This window comes from Globicephala melas, chromosome 5 (genome assembly GCF_963455315.2).
Source record: "Globicephala melas chromosome 5, mGloMel1.2, whole genome shotgun sequence".
NCBI classification, from domain to species: domain Eukaryota; kingdom Metazoa; phylum Chordata; class Mammalia; order Artiodactyla; family Delphinidae; genus Globicephala; species Globicephala melas.
In genome coordinates, this window is record NC_083318.1 from 29,824,083 (window position 1) to 29,839,389 (window position 15,307).

Below are 15,307 nucleotides of genomic sequence, written 5' to 3' on the forward strand. Positions count from 1 at the left end.
ATCATATGGTATTTCTCTTTCTCTCTTTTGTTTTTGGCGGTACGCGGGCCTCTTACTGTTGTGGCCTCTCCTGTTGCGGAGCACAGGCTCCGGACGTGCAGGCTCAGCGGCCATGGCTCACGAGCCTAGCCGCTCCATGGCATGTGGGATCCTCCCGGACCAGGGCACGAACCTGCGTCCCCTGCATCGGCAGGCGGATTCTCAACCACCACGCCACCAGGGAAGCCCTATCTTTCTCTTTCTGACTTACTTCCCTTAATATGATAATCTCTAGGTCTATCCATGTTGCTGCAAATGGCATTATATCATTCTTTTATATGGCTGAATAGTATTCCAGTGTGTGTGTGTGTGTGTGTGTGTGTGTGTGTGTGTGTGTATACAACATCTTTATCCATTCATCAGTTGATGAGCGTTTAGGTTGTTCATGGATAACTTTTGACTTTTCATAAACAGCCTATATTCATTTAAATTTACCCACGTATTTTCTCTTTCAGTTGGCCGCCTTTTCTTATATTTTCATGATTCGACCTGATATCATTCCACTTCTGTCTGAAAAATTACTAGTATTTCTATTGGTGCATGTCTTCTGGTGTCCAATTTTCTGTTTTTGTTATCTAAAGTTTTAATTTTGCCTTCATTTTTAACAATATTTTTTGCTGTAGAAATCTAGTTATTTTCTTTCAACACTTTAAATATATTATTCTATTTTCTTCTGCCTTACATCATTTCTGTTATGTCTTTTGAAATTATGTTTCTTATTTCTGAATGCTTTAAAAATGTTATTTTCATTGTATTTAAGCTTTTAAATATTTATCTTGTTTAATTTTGTAGCATTTCTTTAATCTGGTTTATTATTTTTCATCTGTTTTGGAATATTCTCAGACATTATATCTTCAAATATTGCTTTTACTCCCATCCTCTCTTTTCAACCCTTCTGGAATTAAATATATATATTTGGTGTGTGTTAGAAGTTTTTTTGTGTGTCTCATGTATTGTGCTTTTTGTATTTTTCATTTTTTCTCTTTCTCTTCATGTTTCAGTATAGATATTTTCTATTGACCTAATTTTCTAGTTCACTAATTCTCTCTTCAGCTGTGTCTAATATGTTAAACCCATTTACTAAGTTCTTTATTTCAGTTATTGTAATTTCCAGTTGATTATTTTTAATAGATTCAAATTCTTGCTGAATTCCTTTTTCTCAGCCTTTATATTCTTCAACATGTAAACCTAAGTTAACTTTAAATCCATGTCTAATAACTTCAGTAATTGAATCTCCTATAAATCTGTTCATTTTGCCTGTAGTTCTTTTTTCCTCTTCTCCTGGCTTTTGGTCAGTCGTTTATCTCCTGGGTTACCTAATAATTTTTTATTAAATGCCGGACACAGCATATACAAAATTGAAGAAATAATCAGAGGTTTTCAATGATGTTATGTTCCTATAGATAGGGCTCACTTTTTGCCTGTAGCAAAATTAAAGTTAAGATCACTTTAATCCTATTTGGGAATGAGCTAATTTGAATCTGTGTTTCTTTGTGAGAGCTGGACTGTTTCTAGTTAGCTCTTAATCCCATATGGGAATGAGCTAATTTGAATCTGTGTTTCTTTGTAAGCAGTGGACTGTTTCTAGTTAGCTCTTTTGCCTAGGGTGTAGCATTCAAAGATCCTTTATGAAAGCTTGCATTGGTTATCAGGGCCACTCCTCTTTGGCAGGCCCTAAACTCTGATTTTTTTCTCCTAGCCCCATAAAACTGTTGAAAGCTCTGTTAAACCTTTCTTCATTTGACTGCTATTCTCCTCTTATCCTTTTAGTCTTCTGTTTAGAAGTTGGCAAATGCCTCAAGAAGAAAAGTGACAATAAATGTCAGTTTCATCTCTTTGCATTTTCCATTCCTTCTCTCCAAGATTTAACTCTTCAAATTCTCACTGCCTTAGTAGCTCTCTGATGCCTTCAAATAGATTGTTGTATTTTATGCAATTTTCTAATTATTCACAGCAGGAAATTTCTGATATGCTAGACTTTTATAACTTTCCATTTAAATTTTAGAATCAGTTTGTCAAGTTTTACTTTAAAAACATGAAATTTTTATTAAAATGTTATTGAATCTAAATATCTGTTTGAGGAGATATATTAAGACCTCCTATCCATGAACATGGTATATCTTCTTTAGGGTATCTTTTGTATCTTTTCATCAAGTTTTAAATTTTCTCCAACAGAGCTTGGACCCTGTTAGATTTATTCATGGTCACTTCATATTTATACTACTATTGTAATTAATATGTGTTTTAACTATATTTTCTAATTAGTATTACTGAGGTATAATTTTGTATTACTTCTTGCAATTTAACTGTAGATTCTTTTGTGTTCTCTATGAACAACTGTATCATATTAAAATAATGAGAGTTTAAGTTCCTTGTTTTCAATCTTTACATATTTAAAAAATTTAATTGCATTATTTTTGGAATATTATGGTGCTGTCAAATTACTGTCTACAACATCTAGTGCTATGTTGCGTGGAAGTGATGCTAGTAGGGCATCCTTGGTTTGACTCTGATCTTCAAGATTTCACCATTAAATATAATGTTTGCCATGGGATTTTAGCAGATTTTCCTTCACCAAATTAAGGAACTTCACTTTTCTTTGTATTTTGCTAAGATTGTTGCCATACATGGATGTTAAATTTTATTGAAAACCTTTTCTGCATTTATTATTTTTTTCTCTTTTTATTTGTTACTGTTATACTTATTGGTTTAAATACTTAACCAAATTTTCATTTATTATATAATTGCCATTTGGTCATGATATGCTGTCTTTTAAATAAATTGCTGAATTCTTTTGTTAGTATTTTGTTCAGGCTTTTTACATCTATACCCATAATTGACTTTGGCTTGTAATCATTCTTTCTTGTGCTATACTTATCTACTTTAGAAATAAGTGTTATATTAACACCATAAAATGAGGTAGGGAGTGTTTTCCTTAAAAAAAAAAGACTTAATTTTTTTAGAGCAGTTTTAGGTTCACAGCAAAATTGAGAGGAAGGTACAGGGATATCTCATATGCCTCTTGCCCCCACACATGCATAGCCTCCCCCATTATTGATATCCCCCACCAGAATGGTACATTTGTTACAATTGATGAAACTACACTGACACATCATATACACCCAAAGTCCACAGCTTACCTTAAGATTCACTCTTGGTGTTGTACATTCTCTCAGTTTGGAAAAATGTATGACATGTATCCCTCATTAGAGTATCATCAGAATATTTTCACTGCTTTAAAAATCCTCTGTGTTCCACCTATTCATGTCTCTCCCTTAACCCCTGATAGCTCATTTCTTTTTAGTGCTAAATAATATTCCATTATCTGGATTATCACAGTTTATTCATTCACCTATGGAAGGACATCTTGATTGCTTCCAAGTTTTGGCAATTATGAATAAAGTTGTTATAAACACCAATGTGCAGGTTTTCGTGTGGACATAAATTTTCAACTCCTTTAAGTAAATACCAAAAAGTTGATTGCTGGATCTTATGCTAAGAGTATGTTTAGTTTTATAAGAAGTAGTCAAACTGTCTTCCAAAGTGGCTGTACCATTTTGTATTTCCACTAGCAATGAATTAGAGTTTCTGTTGTTCTAAATTCTTGCCAGCATTTGGTGTTGTCCATGTTCCAGATTCTGGCCATTCTAATAGGTGTGTAGCAGTATCTCATTGTTGTTTTAAAATGTAAATTAAAAATTGTGTGGATCATCTTTTTATATGCTTATTTGCCATCAACATATCTTCTCATTTTCCTTTTTTATTCTATGGAAGTATTTGTGTAATATAAGAATTAGCTATATCTTGAATATTTGGTTGAATTTGACTGTTATGTCAGTTAAGATTAAATCAAGGAAGCAAACAACTAGGTATATGGAATAAAGAAGTTATTATAGAAATTATATCTTACCTAATTGCAGGAGGAGCTGGGAAAGTAAGATCCAGAGAAGGGATTTGGACGGTCAGAGAAGTCACTGATCAGCACTCTTGATGCAATGGAATGCATGGATAAGGTGACATTTACAGAGAAATCTGCGCACCAGGCACTCTTACCTTTCAAGTGGTAGCTGAAGCAGAGCTGGTGGGGAGGTCAATGGAAGATGTCTGCATCTGTGTCTAGTGGTGGAACTGGGATCACTGGTGTGCATCAGGGTCAACAGTCAGGAAAAAGAGATTAACACCAAATAAGGGAGAGAGAGAACAATCTGCAACCTGGCAGCAATCACTATGGGGAAGAGTGAGGACTCACTGGCACCTGTGCATCTGTCTTTCACTGCATCTAACCATGATGACCAACTGTATCACAAAAACATACAAGGGGGCTTCCCTGGTGGCGCAGTGGTTGAGAGTCCGCCTGCCGATGCAGGGGACACGGGTTCGTGCCCCGGTCCGGGAAGATCCCACATGCCGCAGAGTGGCTGGGCCCGTGAGCCATGGCAACTGAGCCTGCGCGTCTGGAGAGGCCACAAGAGTGAGAGGCCCATGTAACGCAAAAAAAAAAAAAAAAAAAAAAAATACAAGGAGGAAATTCTGGGAAACAGTTCCAGTTTACCCAGTTGATACAATGCAAAGCTACCAAATATGTAATGTTTAGTATTTTCCTTGTGGGAAGAATTTTAAATTTTTAAATTTCTTTAATGGATTTAAAACTATTTCTTTCTCTGAAAGTTTGGTAAGCTGATTTTTTTTTCCCTAGGCAATTGTCCATTTGGCCTAAATTTAAAATTTTATTGTCAAAGTTATTCATACTATTTTCTTATTTTTTAAAATCATGACCATGTCTATAGTTTTATGCTCTTTTCATCCATAACATTATATAGTTGTTCATTATTTTTTCCCGATTAATTTTGTCATAAATTTGTTAAATTTTTTTCAAACAATTAACTTTTGGCTTTTTAAATTTTCTTATATTTTTTCTTTATTTCATTAATTTCTGCTTTTTATGATATCTTTGCTTATACTTTCTTTGGATTTATTCTACTTTTTAAAAATTTCTTCATTTGGGTGCTTCTTAACTCACTGACTTTCAGGCTTTTTTCCTATATAAGATATAAAGGTTTAAAATTCCCTCTAAATGTCAGTTTAGTTATACACCATAAATTGTGGTATACAGAATTTTCACAATTGTTCAGTTCCATTATGATTATGATTTCCATTATGGTTTCATCTTTCACCTGTAAGTTATTTAGGAGTGCTTTTGTAATTTCCAAGCACTCTCATTATCACTTATCATTTAACTCTAACTCAAGTTCATTATGGTCAGAGAATATGGTTTATACCACCACATTCATGTGGTCTTGTGAAACTTGCTGAAGATACATTATGGACTAGCAAATACTAACGTTCATGAATTTCTATGTGTACTATATATATCCAATTGGAAAAATTATAAAGTCTTCTATATCCTTACTAATTTGTCTCCTAAGTTTATTAACTACCAAAAGTAGTATGGTAAAATCTCCTACTGTGATAGTATTTTCTTCAATACTTCTTGTAAGTTGTCAATTTTTTGCTTTATATATTTGAAGCAGGATATTAAGTGTACATGATTTTAGAATTATATTTCTGGCAAATTGAACATTTTATCATTATGAAGTAGTTTTTATCTCTAGTAATATATTTTATTATTCATCTTCACTTTCCTTCAGTTTTGGACATTATCTTTAAGAATAAGTAAAATGGAAAGAATATCTGCCCCACTAACTTTATAGTTTGGGTGTGAGAATTAATGAGGTTGAATAAGATAATGAATACAAAAATCCTTATTAAATTACAAAGCACCATGCTACAGCTGAAACTAACACAACATTGTAAAGCAATTATACTTAAATAAAAAATAAAAAGACCTAAATCATTAAATAAACGAATGAATAAATAAATAAATAAAATAAAAAGCACAGTGCAAATGTATGATAGAACTCTGGAGAAAAATATTTTAATAACACAGATACAAAGGCTTTTTGACCCCAGTGCAAACTATCATATATACCCACATCTATGGGACTAGGTAGCTTAAATGAGATTTGGGTATAAATGGTTTAAAAGCTCAATCACAGCCCAGTCATTACCATAGTTTTTATTTATTTATTTGTGTGTGTGTGTGTTTTCAGTTTAATTTAGTTCAAAATATTTTCTAATTTCCCTTGAAACTTCCTGTTTGGGCCATAGGTGATTTATAAGTGTATTGTTCAATTTTAAATATTTAGGGATTTTCCTGGTATTTTTCTACCTTTGATTTCAAGTTTAATTTTTTTTGTAGTCATAGGACATCCTTTGTATGATATATAGTTGACCCTTGAACAACAGCTTTGAGCTGCACAGGCCCACTTATATGAGTATTTTTTCCAATAAATGCCTACTATATTACTACATCATTCATGGTTGGTTGAATTTACAGATACAGAACTGTTGATACAGAGAAATGACTGTGAAGTTGTATGTGGATTTTTGACTGTGTGAGGGGTCAGTGCCCCTAATCTCCATGTTATTTAATGGTTAACTGTATATTTTTAAAAAATTGTTAAGGAAATTTGTCGCCCAGAATATAGTTTATCTCAATGGATGTTCCATGACCACTTGAAAATAAGGTATATTCTACTGTTATTGGGTAGAGTGTTCTATAAATGTCAGGTTGATCAAGTTGGTTGATAGAGTTGTTCAGGTCTTCTATAGCCTTACTGATTTTCTGTGTACTAGTTCTGTCAGTTACTGAGTGAGGAGTCTTGAAGTCTCCAACTATAATTGTGGATTTGTCTATTTCTCCTTTTAATTTCGTTGGGGAAATGGTATTTCCTTATCATTGAGGCAACAGGTATAAATACTAAAAGCAGGTAATGATAGTGAAAAATTTGGAAAGTTGCTGTTGACAGAGATCAAGTGGTTCTGGAAGTCTAATTATACATTTTCTTACTGATCATTAGAAGCTACCACCTACATCTTTTGTGCTGCTGTCTCCAGCTCTAACAAATTAATAAGTATTTAAAACTAATATCGACATTCTACAGTGTATTTCTGCTTGGCTTAGCAGCTGTCAACAAATATTAGAGAAATATCTCACTATAATATACAAAGGGTTATTCTTACAACACATGCGATATTTAATTACCATCTGAGATTTTTCAGTAGAAGCCTTATTATAGTTTCTCAAGGACCTCTTCTGTTTATAAGCTTCCTGCCTTTAAAACATAGATAAAAACAAAAAAATGTTTTTCCCAGTTCTATTAAGGCACAGATAAGCTGCACAGTGTTGTCTCATACTAATATAGTCATGAATTAATATTCTCATTAATTTCTTTATCCAATGCATAAAACTTGATGAATAAATGACCAACATGTCCCAATGTATATGTCTAAGGTAGTGATTTTAATGTAAAAATGAAATTGAATATTTAGTCTGTCTTGATATTTGTGCATAATGCCTCTTAAAATTTTGACCCAGGGGTTTAGGGTTCTGCTCTTTGTCCCATCTTCATGTGCAAATTGCCTGGATTAGAAGCGGAAAAAAACAAGGTCACCATAATGTAAATTAATGCTATTAAAACAGTGGTCTCAGGAAAGGGCAAAATAATAACTATAATAATACCATTTAATTTTATGGTAAGCATTATGCTAAGTACTCTACATGCATTATTTCATGTAAAAATCACAACAGTCCTCTGACAACAGTAGTGTTTTTCTCCCCATTCTACAGATGAGGAAATTGAAGCTGAGAGAGATTAAGTAGTTTGAACAAGGTAACAAAGCTAGTTAAGTGACACAATGGGATTTGAATTCAGTTTTATTGACTTCAGAGACCATCTTCATAACCACTACATTCTGTATTGTCATTAAACGTACCCACACCACCTCCTCTATCTGGAATCGATGCATCTGCACTCTGAGAATGCAGCTGAGAAGATTAAGGAAAAAATAAAAGGATGCAACATGTCAAAAGTTTAAGGGCTGCAACTTCCCTGGTGGCGCAGTGGTTAAGAATCCACCTGCCAATGCAGGGAACACAGGTTCGATCCCTGGCCTGGGAAGATTTCACGTGCTAAGGAGCAACTAAGCCCATGCACCACAACTACTGAGTCCTCGTGCCACAACTACTGAAGCCCACGTGCCCTAGAGCCCATGCGCCACAACTACTGAAGCCCGCACACCGCAACTACTGAAGCCCGCGTGCCTAGAGCCCGTGCTCTGCAATAAAAGAAGCCACTGCAATGAGAAGCCCGCTCGCCACAACTAGAGAAAGCCCGCACACAGCAACGCAGCCAAAAATAAATAAATAAAGATAAATAAATCTATATTAAAAAAAAGTTTAAGTGCTAAAACTCAAGTACTTTACACAGGAAATGTACTTAAGTTCTCCTTCAGTACTATACATGTACTCTTACTTTACTTACAGTGCTAACTTGCTTGGTAATCTGAACACCAAGTTTACAAAACAGAAGCAAGCGATAAGGAGCATCTATGGAAGGTAATTGATAGAGCCATGAGAGCTGACAGCTTAAAAGTTCATAAAAGTAATAAAAAAATAACAGGTTAAAGTATTTGGACTCAAGTTCTAAGGATCTCTGTAAGCGGCAAAGAAGCTCTGACTGTCACAAAACTGTAGCATTATATTATGCCTGGTGTGTAATGAAGTTCTTATGTCATCAAGAAAATGTGTAATTATGTGCAGGGTGTTTCATAGAGTGGTAGAAAGAGTGCTACCTTAAATTGATTTTTTTTAAAAAAGAATATTTGGTTTTTAAAGCAGTAAGGCCTTGATTACCTCAATACCTCAGTGGTAGAAATAAAACCTTAGTTTGTGTTGGTGTTGCTGTTACTTTAAGTTGGTTCATACAAAAGATGCCTCATTTTAGAGCTAAAGAAACCATGGTGCAAGCACCTGCCTCACTGTTCAAATGACTCCCTAAAATTCTGAATAATACAGTTTTACTATACTTTATTATTTTGGCAGGTGAGTGGTACAAATGAAAAATAAGAACCCAAATAACTCAGGCATCAATCTGGGATTGACAACTCTTAGTTTAGAATGCACTCTGAAGGCTTAATTGTTGAGTCAGGCACATCATAATTTTCCTTCTGACCCACCAGAAATGGAAATTGAACTATGTCAGAGGGTCAAATATTCACTGTAGAGGAGAAAAAATAGGAAATGACCACCAGCTAGGAAATTTTCCTGTTTGGTAATTTATGTGCTTCCTACAGTCTCTGGTTCAGATATGTGAGTGATTAACTAAGGATCCACGTCCATCACATTATTTTCCTATGTTGTTGTAAGCATATGCTACTAGCGACAGAAACCCTGTCAAGTTCCAAACGGGAAAGAACTCTGCTTCAGGCGTGTCTGGAGTGAAAACAGCTCAGGAGGAAACAATGCAGAGAGGGTTTCTCATTTAAGGATTTAAAAAAAAGAAGAAAGAAAAAGTAAACAACAACAACAAAATCTTGCCTGTCACAGCTGCTTAAATTACCTCGATATTTTCCCTTTCTCCCAGCCTTTTTGTTGGTTTGTTTGTATGTTTTTAAATAATTTATTTAGTGTTTTTAACACATTTTCAGTGATCACACGATAATCATTTATTCACATGAAGAGGATATCAGTTGGAAATCAAGGTTAATAGGTGGAACTGGAACCATACAATTTCAAAAGAATAGAGTATGCTAAGCCCTCTATTAGGTGCTAGAAAAGAGGGCAGAATGCTCATGTTATGTAGCAGGTGACGTTTAGTCCAATAGGATCACAATCAGGCATTGTGCACAAGGAGACCATGAGATTTAGGAAATAAAAATATTTGATTTGCATTTTTTCCAAACTGAATATCTTAGATGAAAATGCTCTTTTAAAAAAAATAGATTCTTAAAGGAGGATATTTCTGGTAGAGACGTGGGAGCCTCAGCAAAGGAAAATTCTCTTTCAGGGTGACTTGCTAAGGACACAAAGTGTGTTTTCTCTCTACTTTGACCAGGGAGACAGTGTTAGGTCCTGATCAAGGACACAGGGTCCTAGTTTATGAGGTATCAGATTCACTGCCCAGCTTGAAGATAACGGTTCAAAGATAATGGTATGTTATGGGCTATTGTGGTCTCATGTTATCACTGGAATCCTAAACGAGGTGCCAAAATACAAAAATGTAATCTAAACACTTAAAGCTTCCAAAATGTTCACTTCTGGAAGAAGAAGAAATATTCACACTTAACAAATATAATTTTCCCATCATTGGGAGAATTATGACTGCATTTTTCCTGAGGTCAGTTCACTCATTAGAAACAAAAGACAGATCTTCTGATCCTCCAGGTTATCAACTACCAATTAAAGCAAAACTGAAGACAGAAAAATCTGAATTAACTCCGCCACAACATCTTTACCAAAACTTCTAAGAAGTATCTACTTGAAATGGGCTTCAACGCCTTTTCATGCTGACTTCTGGTGTAACCAAAGTCCAAGGAGTTCAAGAGAAAGGAAAGAAAAGATAAGCAAAAGGACTAGTTTATGCATAAACTGAATAATCCAAAGACCCAAACAATCCAGTTACAGTATTAGGTTGTGTAATTTGTAGTAACAATGTCTTGGCTGCAAGAATGATATTTAATTGGAACACTTTGTGAAAATCTACTTTATAACGTTAGAAAGATTTCAAATATGATTTTTTTTGTAAAGTAACAATAGCAAGCTTAGAAAATCACTTTGCTTCAACTCTAACATCCCCTTAAACTATAATTTATTACTTAACCAGGTGTACGATAAAATGTTTATGCTGATTTTATTTAAATAAGTAGAAGAAATTGATTGCTGTCCAAAATTAAAATAAATCAGGCAATTTGCTTACAATCTCATATGTTGAAAATAAGTAAAAATTCTGTGCAAACATACAAATGGAGAATTTACCATTTTCACTAGAGAAAAAAATATGTGGGGGAAAGAATAGTAATGTCAGCAACACAGAAGTCTCTTGGGTAATGTTTTAAAAATTAAATGTTTTCATTCAAAGGTTTTTAAAGAAAAAATAAGCCATCCAATTCAGAAGAAATCAGGTTCTAAGTTAGTACATTTTTCATTAATTTATCAAAATTCATTCTGCAAAATTCCCAGCATGGACCACACCAATGATAAGGTAAATGCCTACCAATGTATTATATCAATAACAATAATTTTAATATTCTAACCATTTCATAAAATTTAGCTAAATGTTCTGTCCAGATAAGAGAAATTACTTTATACCTGACCCAACCTGTATGATTGATTGTTTTAACCCCAAATATCTTCTGGGGCTGCAGGAAAAAAAAAAAACCTGTCTGTATTGAATATTGAAGACAACACAGTTTACAAAGCACTACTTTCCCCATTTTAGTTTCTAATGAGTTACCCAGTGATTCTCCAGGTCACTTTTACTTGAAAATCTGCAGTGAGACTGCTTGAAGGAAGAAGCAAAAGCACAATACGTATTTGTCTCCGACGCTGAGTAGGTGATTAGTTGTAGAGATTGTAGAATGAAAATCTGTATTTTTTCCTCTACTTTTTGAAATGAAGTATGACTATCCATCAATACAGTTTGTTCCTCTTGATCTTACTTTTAATTCCAGCTTTCACTGAGTCAGCTCCATTTGGTGTGGTGGATCCGGAGCTCTTTGTTGCCATAATGGGTAAGCTGATGGGAGAGAATGGGACTTCTCAACTCCCCCAGCAATGGGCCATGCCCCATAGGAGGGGAGATGAAAGCTACACTTCATTCTCTGGTGACTAGAGCCTTTATCACTGGATGATGAAACACAGCATCCTTGTTCTGTGCCCATATACATCTGGGGCTCCTTTCTCCATGATGTTGGTTGCAATGACCCTATACAAGAGAAAAAAGACATTTCAGTATTCACATCACTCACAATGTCCAGCAAGACAGACCCTAATAGTAGTGGCTGGAGAGTAGACCTGAAATATGAGACACAAATGAACCCATTTTCAAACCATTCTGGACCCAATTTTTAAAAATTTAAAATAGTTTTGGTTAGTAAGACGATTCAAAGGACTGTGCTACCTGACATGGCTACTTAGCTTTCTCTGTGTACCTCCACTGTCCCCATTTGGCCCATAAATGACTTGAGAACAGAGCTCGGGTTTTAAATGCACTTGCATTCCTATCCCCTAGCATGATACTCTGCACTTAACTTGCACCAGTTGATGTTGGCTGAGGTCAATGAATATGGTTCTGTGGGGGCACCACTAGTATAGCCTGTGGCTTAATGGGTTTTCCAGGGTAGAGAAAGAATTGGCTCAGAACCAATCTTGATCTTTTATCTCATTTCCCACTCTACCTCCCCACCTCCAATCTCCACATGCACTTTCACAACAGGCATTTATGAGATGGCTGGACATGACTGGGGATATGATCACTCATATTGGGAGACAGGTATTATGAGTAGCTCATAGAGACTTGGTCAAAAACTGTTTGCAATAGAATGAGTAAAAAGAGAGAGATTCTAATTTATTCCTGAGTATTCAGCTGAGTCCTTAGTTCTTGTCTGAGTTTAACCATACTCTTTTAATTGTGCTACTGAATATCTTACAAAATTATATTATATATACCTCTAAAGGAGATTATTTTCATAGCGAAGAATTATTTGCTTTTAGCTCCTCAAGAAAAAGTACTATGTAAAACAAGATATTCCATTACATTCAAAAAATGCTACTAATAACAACAAAAAACCACGCAACATTTGAAAATGCTAAATGTTTTCATTATCCCGATTAACAACACTTGTAATGATATATATACATATATATATAATATTTATTGTAGTTTTAATATTCAATTCTGAAGTATACCTTAATATCCAGAGCCTTCCTCAAATTAGGAAAGAAAGTTATACTGAATCTGGGTTACGTGGCAACACATGTATGAGAGGGGGATTTGGAGTGAGTTTTTCAAAACAAGAAGCCTATGTTCTCTCTACGAGGAAGTCTGAGGAGAAGAGAATGGTAATAAGCATATTTATGAAGGACAATATTTATGAAGGACATAATTTATGGCATATTTATGAAGGACAAATATCAGAAAGTGTAAGTGGGGCTGAAGCACCTCTCATTAGCAGAGGAACTGGTTTTGTCGGCTGAAAGTTTCTCTGAACCTTTCTGAAGGTTTATGATACAAAAAGCACATTCAACCTCATCCTCTGAGTTAGGAAATACAACTACGATATCTGAGACCCAAGCCCAAGAAATTTATCTTAATACAACTCTTGACAAAAGTATTATGTCGAATCATACGTAACTCCATTTCTACCGGAAGCAGATTGAGTTCCAAAACAGCCTGAAAATGTGGGTTGATTTTACAGCCCCTGTCGCAGGGGTCTGGCTGGATTTCACAGACGGCCAGGCATCTGGTTGAGGGGTAGCTCCCAAATCCCTAGGAGAACCCCCAGATCAACTTAAATTCACAAGCATCCTTCCTTCCAAAACATGGAACACGTTTTCTTGGAGCCACTTGCAATTTCACTGGAACCATGCCTACAGCTGCCCGTACAGATCCCGAACCCCAAGAATGACCTCAAAACCCAACCTAAATCAAAATAAGGAGTGACTCGTTGTGTGCTTGCTTAAGGGGACCTAGCAGACTGCTATGTGACCAGAGTTTTGAGTGAACGTGGTAACCTCAGGTAAACAGGAATCTAGTCTAAACATATTTCTCTAAAGTTCTATGGCATTCCAATACAGCCAGCTGCTCACACAGCTTATACAATTTCACTATTCACTGTTTCTGTGTGTAGATGAGACTTTTCACATTCAGGGAAACATTCACGATCCAGGGAAAGATAATCATTCACCAGGCTCCAGGGAAGAAAACTGGCCAACATCTGCCACAAGGCCGTCCTTGAGGGCTACAGGTTGACTCCCATTGCTGAAGTTTTGATGTTCCTTTATAACCACAAACTGCAGCAAATAAAAGGGAGAGAGAGGACATTGTTAAAATCCATAAATTATCTCAACATACGTTAAATAAAATCTATGGCTTCATGTCCACCTTATAGAAGGTAAAAGCCAAAAGAAAGGCCCTGTCAAATTTGTCTCTCTGGCTAATGAAAGATTCAGTTTTCAGTTAGAAAGCTTCTGTTACTCTCTATTAAAGCAACTAGCAGTACCCATACATGAATCCACAAGTGTTCTAAGCATTGCCCACAGGCCAGACAAATAATATCTCGCACATGTATGTGCTCCAACTTTTCAAATATGTGTGTGTGCTTAATTAGGAAAATTCACTTAAACATGCTATCAAGTTCTGAATAATTTGGGCTCATTAGTGGGTAATAAGAACTAATAATGCAACTACTATTTTGCAGGGATCCATGAAATGTCTTTTCATGCTTGAACAGCTTGGGAACCAGAATTCTAAAAGGCAGGCTCAGAAAACAACATTATTTCTCTTCGGTCAACAAAATGATTATTTTTGTCATTGTTTGTACTGTCCACATTCGATTGGGCACTTGCAATGCAGGCTAACCAGAGTTCACTGGCTCACATTCACACCAGATAGATTAGAGATTAAAGCAGATCAAAGATAAAAGGAGAGAAAAGAAGTGACCCCATGCCCCAGGATGAAGGATGCAGTTTGGGGAAGTCCTTCCTTGCCAATCAGTAACCCAGCAGAGAGACTGCCCCAAGGTTCTGAACCAATGCTCTACTGGTTCAGAAACGTACCGTCCACATAAAGAGCCCATAGCTGAGAAATACAATGAGGAAGAGAGAATAGAAAAAAATCTCCTTGGTCATATTTCTCCTTGAGAAAAGTATAGGAATAAAAATGAGTAGAGTCGATTAAGGAGAGAAATGTTGGTGAGAGAATGGTGGATCCCCTGAACATGTTTTCATTTTCTTATTTTCCACAACACTAATCACCCTTCTCCACCTCTTCCTCACTGATGGTCTCCCAAAGTAACTCATTGCAAAACTAATCCATGACCCACTGTTTATGGGCACAGGCCCATTTTTCTGGCTCAAGTTAAAATCCAGCCCACTGCACTGCCAGTTTTCCAACCACATGCCCCTCTGCCAGAAGAACATAGGTTCCAGGATTCTGGCCTGGGTTGGGGAAGGCAGCTGATGGAACCAAATTTGTTTCTGCTGCTTCTCCTCCTAGCTTGGGTGCTCGGCTCTCTCCCACTCGCACCGATATCTGCAGCAGCAGTTGGTGTCAATGACAGATCTGACGGCTGGGAGACTGAGCCTCTCACCACAGCCCTGAGACAGCATGCTGCTCGTGACAGCAGCAAGTGTTTTTGATTTTTTAAG

General features: G+C 35.8%; 1 protein-coding gene across 4 annotated transcripts in view; it reads right to left on the minus strand.

The window, feature by feature from the left end:
* Positions 1–10,896: 10,896 nt before the first annotated feature.
* The window catches only part of EGF (epidermal growth factor), a 93,018-nt gene continuing 88,607 nt past the window's right edge, over positions 10,897–15,307 (minus strand). For 3 of the 4 annotated variants that reach the window (XM_030864327.2, XM_030864326.2, XM_030864325.2), the window contains 3 exons: positions 13,874–13,951; position 11,927; positions 10,897–11,864 (listed from right to left, as the gene is read on the minus strand). In XM_030864327.2, coding sequence (XP_030720187.2) covers positions 11,614–11,864; position 11,927; positions 13,874–13,951 — 330 coding nt within the window. In that variant the 3' untranslated portion in view covers positions 10,897–11,613. The remainder of the gene's footprint in view (positions 11,865–11,926; positions 11,928–13,873; positions 13,952–15,307) is intronic. The other variant, XM_030864328.2, reaches the window with a different exon arrangement.